The following is an 8,977-nucleotide window of genomic DNA, read 5'->3' on the forward strand; positions in this document are numbered from 1 at the left end:
TACCATTTTGTCTGTAATTTGCTAAGTCCCCCCTATTATTATGTTATCCTTCTTTTATTCTTTAAAATAAAAAAATAAATAAAATAAATAAAATAAAATAAAAAGGTCTTCACACTGAAGCCACCCATTCACGAGACCAGTTGTTTCTGTAATAAGCACACTCCAATCATCTGGAGATCTTTAAAAAAAAAAAGATGCTGGGGCTGGCAACTGTCAAATTTACAAACACTTCGATAATTCTGATACATAACCACAAACCAAGTACTCAAATTATAAACCAGTGTTCAGGGGGCTGGGGATTTAGCTCAGCGGCAAAAGCACCTGCCTGGCAAGCGCAAGGTCGTGAGTTCGGTTCCCGGTACCGGAGAAAAACAAAAACAAAACAAAACAAAACCAAAAAAAATAATAATAATAATAATAAACCAGTGTTCAGAGAAAGTATCTTGTAGTTCCTACAACTCTCATCAATACATCATCAACCCTGCCAACCAAACCAAAAGATGCTGTTAAGAAACAGGCACCGTTTGCCCTGTACCTCTTCTTGAATCAGTCACTAGCAGGGACCTAAATAAAGCTCCTACCACTTTTATTTTAACCCTTATGTGAACCACAGTAACAAGGTGAGCACTGCTTCATTTAAAAGAAAAAGTGTTAGTAAGAATAGCTCTTTGGGAATGTAGCTCAGTGGTAGAACATTTGCCTAGTATGTATGAGATCCTGGGTTTGATCCCTAGCTTCACCAAATAAATACATAAGAATAGCTCTTCTACAGCCAAAGGCAAACACCAACCTTTATAGCTGTAAATCACTATGTCTCCAACTATGAAAAGAAAAAACCTTTTTAAAAAGCCAAAACAAGGGGCTGAGGCACAGAGCCTGCCTGGCAAGTGCAAGGTCATGAGTTCAATACCTGATACCGGAAGAAAAACAGAACAAAAAAACAAACAAACAAAAAAAGCCAAAACAAGAATTTTATTTGCAGGCACAGAGGGATTATATTGGAAAAATAGTTCTCCTTAGCTTTTCCAAATAGAAGAAATTAAGTCAGGTGCCCTAAGTCGAAAATAAAAAACTGAAAACTCAATTTAATACATCAACAAGAACAAGACTATTCCAATTTACATTTAGGCTTACTCAGTAAAAACATTCTTATTTAAAACTATCATCAACTGGGCATGGTGGCGCACACCTAACACACCCGTAATCCCAGCACTCAGGAGGCTGAGGCAGGACGATTGTTTCGAGTTCGAGACCAGCCTGAGCTACAAAGTGAGTTCAAGGCTAGCCTGAACTGCATAGCGAGACCCTGTTTCAAAAAGACTAACTAAATAAATAAACAAGCAAACTATCATTAGAATTGTGTCAGTTTGATCCAGTGATACCTCAAAGCTATTTTGCTGGTAAGAAACAGCAGGAAAAGACAGGAAAAACTGCTTTATACTCCCTTCTCACAGAACCAGAAATTCCCCCAAATCTAGGGACTCCAGAGGGTAAGAAAGGTCCATTCCAACTGAACCAGGGACATTCTACATTAAGGCAAACTATATTAATGAACTATATTACTGAAAGAGGTATCGCACTCATGCAAACATCTCTAGTTAAATTACTTCTTCGTGGAAGATACTTTATAAAACAGGAATAAAACTAATATCCACAGCACTGGAGTGCCATTAGAAGTTAATTCATGTAACATGTTTAGACAGGGCCTAGTACACATTAAAAAAAGATATGTTACTTTACATAATAAGAAACAGTACAACCAACTTCAATGCAAGAACAGTCACCATATTACACTCTGATGAATATAATCTGCAGACTAAATCTCAATTTAACAACAGAAAAGCCAACAATGCTTTTGTCCAATAGTTCTTGATGTCAACTGAATTTAGTAATAAGTTTTCCACAGGACCCTAACAATTAATCCATCAAACACTGGTTGTGTAGAATATGCTATTCTGTGTCTTCCAGCTTTCATACTGCTGCCCTTTAACCAAAACTCGTAAAAAACACCTGTAATCCCAGCACTCGGAAGGCTGAGGCAGGAGGATCGTTGCGAGTTCAAGACCAGCCTAGGCTACAAAGGGAGTTCAAGGCCAGCCTGAACTGCATAGCGAGACCCTGTCTTAAAAGGGCAAAAAAAAAAAAAAAAGTATAAATGAAATGTGACTATATTGAGTATTTTTATTTTTTTGCCTTTTTCAGACAGGGTTTCACTACGCCGCTCAGGCTGGCCTTGAACTTACTTTGTAGCCCAGGCGGGCCTCTAACTCACAGTGATCCTCCTCCCTCAGCCTCCCGAGTGCTGAGTACCGGGATTACAGGCATGTGCCACCATGCCCAGCATTATATTGAGTATTTTTAAAGAATACGCAATATTTTATTGAGTATTTTAAAGAATTTTTCACTTGGGAAGACTTTAGAAATTAAGAGTTCAGCTGAACTTAGCTAATTCCCTAAATACCTACTCCCTTGGAAAAAAAACTTCAACTCTATAATAAAACTCTAATAAGAATAACCAAACTTCAACAAAGCAAAGGCAGAACATTTCTGCTGTCACTGTCACTTAACGTGGTACTCAAGAAGTTTCTATCATGTGGGAGTTGATCGATCTGGACTGAACGAAGTGCTCAACATAGAGGAGCTTAAAAGATAAACTCAGCTACTTTTAATTTACTTTCAATAATACTTACATTTCACAATCAACACATTAGATTATATATTAAATAGCATCAGTACAGCCTAGAAGTTTAATCACTACCAAAAGCAGTCCAGGGACTTTTAACATGAAATCCATGGAGACCTTGGGAATTCACAAGTAAGTTTGGCAAGAACCTAAATTCCCAGAAGTCATATATTAAAAAAATAATAGGCCAGGCGTGGTGGTGGTGGTGGTGGCGCACACCTGTAATCCCAGCACTCAGGAGGCTGGCCAGGAGGACTGCCCTGAGTTCAAGGCCCAGGATGGCCTATATAGTGAGTTCAAGGCCAGCCTGAGATACACAGCAAGACCCTGTCTCAAAAAAACAAACAAACAAAAGAAAAAAATTAAAAATTTAAAAATAGTTACTATTTCCTAAGACTACATGCTATAGTTTTCATGATTAATTTTGAAAAAAATGTCACCATATCGATGTAACACATAAAACTGAAACAGATTGAACAAATCTCATTTATGCGTTCCCAAAATAACTAGTTCTTCTTTATGACAGGATAAAGGAGGAGCTCCTATTTTTCCGGTAACTTAATCTGAATGACTTTTACCTTTACTTGCTCAGTCACTCAGAGCTTTAGCTTTGGCCAGAAAAAAGAAATGTAAATTTTCTGGCTAAAAACAGAACTGCCAAGACTCAGTCAAACAAAATGCCATATTCATTCATTACACTACTGCATATTTTTATGTTTTCTGGGTCTTGCCAGGTAGTTCAGACTGGCCTCAAACCCACAGTGATCCTCCTGCCTCAGCTTCCCAAGACCTGGGATTAAAGGCATGTGCCACCACGCCTGTTTCTTTTCTTTATACCCTTGTTTGCATAGCACAACTTGGGGAATAATCTACAAATGACCAATAAGCAATTAGTTAAGTCTTACAAAAAAGGGGGGGAGGGGCGTCACTTCAAACATTTACTGTTGGCTGGAATTAAGGCTGCGGATGAGGGGAATCAAAGTATTTGCATGAGAAGGGGAAGATGCCTAACATACCAAGAAAAATACACAATAAAAACAATGGTTGTTTATCCTGGCATGGTGGCACACCTGTAATCTCACCATTCACAAAACTGAGGCAGGACGATCACAAGTTTGAGGTCAGCCTGGGCTACACAGCAGGACCTTGTCTCAAAAAATAAATCAATTAGAACAAAAAGCCAGGCATGGTGGCACATGCCTGTAATCCCAGCACTCCGGGGGCTGAGGCAGGAGGACTGCTGAGTTCAAGGCCAGCCTGAACTATATAGTGACACCTTGCCTCAAAAAGACAAAAAAAAAAAAAAAAAAAAAATTAAAAATAGTGGTTTTGTGTCTCACTGAGTTGCTCAGGCTGGCCTCACACTTGTGGTTCTCCTGCCTCAGCCTCCTGAGGAGCCAGGATTATAGGCATTGGCCACCATGAATGGCTCTTTTTTCTTTTTTCCTGAGCTGGGGATCCAGCCCAGGCCCTCACACATGCTAAGCATGGCATGCCCTTTACCACTGAGCTACATCTCCAGTCTCCAAAGACATTTTCTTTTTTAAAGTAGCATGTTTTAAACTACTGAATCAACATCAAATGCATGATGACGCACGCCTGTAATCCCAGCACTCCGGAGGCTGAGGCAGGTGGACTTCTGAGTGTTGAAGGCCAACCTGGAAGCCGGGGATATAGCTCAGTGGCGTAAGGGCCTGCCTGGTAAGCACAAGGTCCTGAGTTCGATTCCCGGTACCAAAAAAAAAAAGGCCAACCTGGACTACAAACCAAACTGTGCTTGGTACCACTCACCAGGGTGTGCCAAGAACCTAGATTCCAGTGTGGGAGTGACCTGTTCACAGATGCCAATGAGTGTCTCCTGTGCATGAAGATCTGGGAGGACAGGTGGGACATTAAAGTCATCTGAGACGAGCCCATGCCGAAGGCAGCGCAAGAGAAAGAGATGCCGCCCTCCCGCAAGAGACCCCCTCTTTCGGGGTTGCTTTGCACAAAATTTGTTGGCCCACCTAACAAAGGAGCCATGTGGAGGACGGTTTAGTAGAAAATCCTTGCTTCTTCACTTTTGCCCTTTAGTTCAGGTTGTGCATTGCTTTATTTGGTTGGAATGAAATTAGCATTGAAAAAAAAAATAAAAGTAGTGGTTGTCTAAGGAGGGAATGCTGAAAGACAGCTGAGGGAGTCTTAATTTTCTCTATGTACCCTTGCAGGCATACTTAACCCTTTGGCTTGCCTGGGCTGCACTGAGTGAAGAAAAACTATCTTGGGCTACATATAAAATGCATATACTGGGCCGGGGATATAGCTCAGCAACACAGCGCCTGCCTGGCAAGCGCAAGGTCATGAGTTCCATTCCCGGTAACAAAACAAAACAAATAAAAAAGTATATACTATAGTTAACATACATGAACAACAAAACTTCTTGTTTTTTTTGTATGTTATTACATTCTTTTAAAAAAAGAGGGCAAGCAGCTCATAGGCCACAGGTTGGACACGCCTGCGAACCTTTCTACAGGTTGTGCTGTAAAGTCCTACTCAATAGTACAAAAGATTTGACGTTTTGTTTTTTAATAAACTTATGGTTGAAATAAGACTTGAAGGTGAAGCAGTAATTAGAAATTGAATCCAAGGCCTTCCCAATGAAATACACTCCCAGTTCCTTTTGCCTGAGTCTCACTAAGTCACCCAGGCTGAGCTCAAACTTGGTATCGTCCTGCTTCAGCCTCCCAGTGTTACATTAACAAGCATGCACCACCCCGTCCAATTTAAGAATAAGGCTTCGGCTCAGACATTGCTTCAGATAGAACCTACAGTACTGTCAAATGATGATACAGAATAACAACTATCCTAGAACTTTTTTCCAAAAAGAGAAGGCTTATTCAGTCAATGTTTCAGTGGCTATCATGTGCCAAAAATTATTCTAGACAGTAAGGAGCAATGTCCAGGTTACTCAAAAGCCCTCATCTATGTTTGAGCAATGCTAAGTGCTATATAAAACAAAGGGAAATGGGGATAAAAGAAGCTGATTTAGGGGCCGGGTGTGGTGGCGCACACCTGTAATCCCACCACTCAGGAGGCTGAGGCAGATGGACTGTTGTGAGTTCAAGACCAGCCTGGGCTACAAAATGAGTTCAAGGCCAGCCTGAACTGCATGGTGAGACCCTGTCTCAAAAAGATAAAAAAGAAAAAAAAGAAGCTGATTTATAGAGAGCAGTTAAGGCAGGCCTGAGGATACTCATGAGCAAAGAATGCTACAAAGCCAAAGTGCACAACACAACAAACAAAAATGAAGCCCTGTGACAGGAGTAAGCCTCACCACTTGCTGTTGAGGGTACAGCACAACAACAGCGATGCAAGAGATAAGCTCAGAGAGGAAAGTCAGGATTCTATTGTGTGGAGAACCTCTATAGAGTTTTTAGCAGGGAAGTAACACCATCTGTATTTAATTTACCTATCTTTTTGTGACAGGGTCTTGCTCTGCAGTTCAGGATGGTCTTGAACTCATTTTGTAGCACACGCTGGCCCTGAACTCAAACGATCCTCCTGCCTCAGCCCCAAGTGCAGGGATTACAAGCTTGCACCACCAAGCCCTGCTACCATCTGTATTTTTAAAAGATAACACTAGTCTAGAAATAGGCTAATACAAGCCAGGTATGGTGATGCAGCAATTGGTAGGCCATGGCAGGAGGACTGCCACAAATTCAAAGCCAGCCTAAACTACACAGCGAGACTCTAAACCCCCCCCCCTTTTTTTTTAAAGCTGGACACTATAGAGCATGATACTTGGAAGCTGAGGTAGGAAGATCGTACGTTTGAAGACAGCCTAAGCCACTTACCAAGACACTGCCTGAAAATAAAAAGGGCTGGGGATGTAGCTCAGAAGTAGTAGTACTAGGTTCAATCTCCAGTATCCTTCCCACCAAAAAAAGGTAAAGTAGGTAAACATAGCAGACCAGGCAACAAATTTTTAAAGCAGATATAGCACTTCAGAATTAGCCACTGGATTAGATATGAGAATCGGAGACAGCACTTGGGTGAACAGGAACTCAAAAAAGACATCTTCTACAGATATAGTCATTCACAGTTGTCAAGGTACTGATACATACCTCTGTCATTTCCCAATAACAAGAGACAGGGGAGAGTCACACTGGTCAAGATCCAAGTTCTGCCTCTTGCCAGTTTAAGACCTTAGGAAAGTCATTTGAATCAGTTACTAGACTGTAAAAACATACTGTCTAGTTCACAATGAAGAATTTTTTTAGTCACAAAATTCCTGCAAGGATCAAATGGCTAAAGAAACTGGCAACTGTAAATATGGACCATTATGATGTAAGAGCATCACATTAACATTTGTCCAAGTCAAGCCACCTTAATACTTCCATTCACTATGAATAGTAACACTGATATATAATCAACACTGAACAATCACCAAAAAACAATCCAATAAAAGAAGTTATGCTTCTATCACCTCAAGACAGTACAGCTACCGTCCACCCACCATTATATTCCCCATGGAACCTTGTGTAATGGTTGGCAGAGTGGTAACTTTTTAAAATAAATTCTAGTACTAAAAAAATAAGCTGATCATAGTGGTACTCTTCTAAGAGGCTGAGACAGGAGGACTGTAAATTCATCAAGACCAGTCTGGGGGGGCTGGGGATTTAGCTCAGCGGCAAAGCGCCTGCCTGGCAAGCGCAAGGTCGTGAGTTCGGTTCCCGGTACCAGAGAAAAACCAAAAAAAAAAAAAAAAAAAAAACCAGTCTGGGCAAATTAGGAACTTAACAAGGCCTTGTCTCAAAATTTTTTTAAAAAAAAAGAGACAGATCGAAGCGGGATGTAATTCACTGTGAAGGTCTAACCCCCAGTATATCTTCCACACACAAAAAAAGCATTTTCAGCTGAATGTAGCACACTTGCCTTGCACTTGAAAAGTCCTGAGTTCAAATCCCCTAGTACCAAAAGAAAAGGTATTTTCACTAATTATCCAACAGCCTACATACTACAACCAAGGGCACTAAAAATTTTCAATCTTTTAGTCCTGCAGAAAAGTGTCCTGGACAATTATAAAGGATATTAAACTAAAGTCACAAGATTTTAACTTTTACTGAATAATATCAAGGTATATACTTTAGAGATGCCATCAATAAAATAGATTAAGATTATAATGCAGAGTAAGTTAATCATTGTCTTAAACAGTTAAATACATATTGTAAATTTAACTGTGTGCTAAGGGAATTACGAGAACTACTTATTGCAGCAAATAATTTCTATAAATTTATAAAGAGGTTTCACAATTTATTGTATCATCCAAGGCTTTATTACTGTAGAATAGCTTCCAAATCAAACAAAAGTGGAAAAATACCTGTTTAGTCCACTGTATGTAAGAGAAGTAACCTTTTGCAATTTGTTATGTCCTTAAATCTATAAACTAAGTAGCAATAAACAACTCTACGGTATTGGCTGCCCAGCTCTCATTTTTCCACTGGGGCCTCAATAAACACAATCACGGGTGACCACGGGACTGCATCATAACTAAAGCTACACTGTAAGGACTTTCCTATGTGTTTGACAGTTAAACCTCCTCCCACAGAGTCTGAGACAAATGTGTAACACAACAATGAAGGTTCAAATTATAAGTCTCCGGTGCTCACTGACAACCTATCTATTCTCTCATTTCTAATTTCGACCTCATAAAAGGTTAAACACATTTTGGTCAGTAACCACCCACACCCAATCTCAGCTAAACTTGTGACTGCACGAAGCGCTACCCGTCTTAATAACGCATCTCTCTCAAAATGTTAGAATGAAGATTAAATACACGTTCACCAGGCTGTATCGTGGCAGGTGTAGTTGCAATTTAGTTACTTGAACTGGAATGCTGAGCACTGCAGATGTTCAACTAATTTCTTTCATAAAAACTCACCAAGAAAGAAATTTGAAGACTTAGTTTTCGTGGGTTGCAAAAAGACCCAGCAAGTCTGAGAACTCGGCGATGTTATGTAAAGACTTTACAAGACCAAGGCAGGGTATTTTTCACGGTGCCGTATGTATGTGACAGAGTATAAAGCCAAAAGACGGTTTAATAGTTAAAGCCACAAGATCGCCCATCACTGCGGTCCTCGACACCGTCTGTTAAAACTACCTCCTGGGAATAGAAACGGCCTGAAAGAGTTTGCCAACCGGAGCGAAATCACTTCGCGGCGATAATGAGCGGAAACGCATTCGGAGAGGAGCAGATCGCGGAAGCGAGCGCAGCGGGGCGCGGGCCCCCAGGTCCCGGACCGGCGGCAAGGGGCG

At 40.6% G+C, this 8,977-nt stretch overlaps 1 protein-coding gene across 2 annotated transcripts in view; it reads right to left on the reverse strand.

Annotated features, from left to right (window-relative positions):
• Positions 1-8,977, reverse strand: part of Ube2n (ubiquitin-conjugating enzyme E2N) — a 37,961-nt gene that overhangs the window by 28,048 nt on the left and 936 nt on the right. Inside the window, exon 2 of one of the 2 annotated variants that reach the window (XM_013518306.1) lies at positions 6,787-6,867. The exons of the other annotated variant lie outside the window; for it this stretch is intronic. Coding sequence (XP_013373760.1) covers positions 6,787-6,795 — 9 coding nt within the window. The 5' untranslated portion in view covers positions 6,796-6,867. The remainder of the gene's footprint in view (positions 1-6,786; positions 6,868-8,977) is intronic. 2 annotated transcript variants of the gene reach the window in all.

Source organism: Chinchilla lanigera, unplaced genomic scaffold (assembly GCF_000276665.1).
Source record: "Chinchilla lanigera isolate Chin_1 unplaced genomic scaffold, ChiLan1.0 scaffold00004, whole genome shotgun sequence".
NCBI classification, from domain to species: Eukaryota; Metazoa; Chordata; class Mammalia; order Rodentia; family Chinchillidae; genus Chinchilla; species Chinchilla lanigera.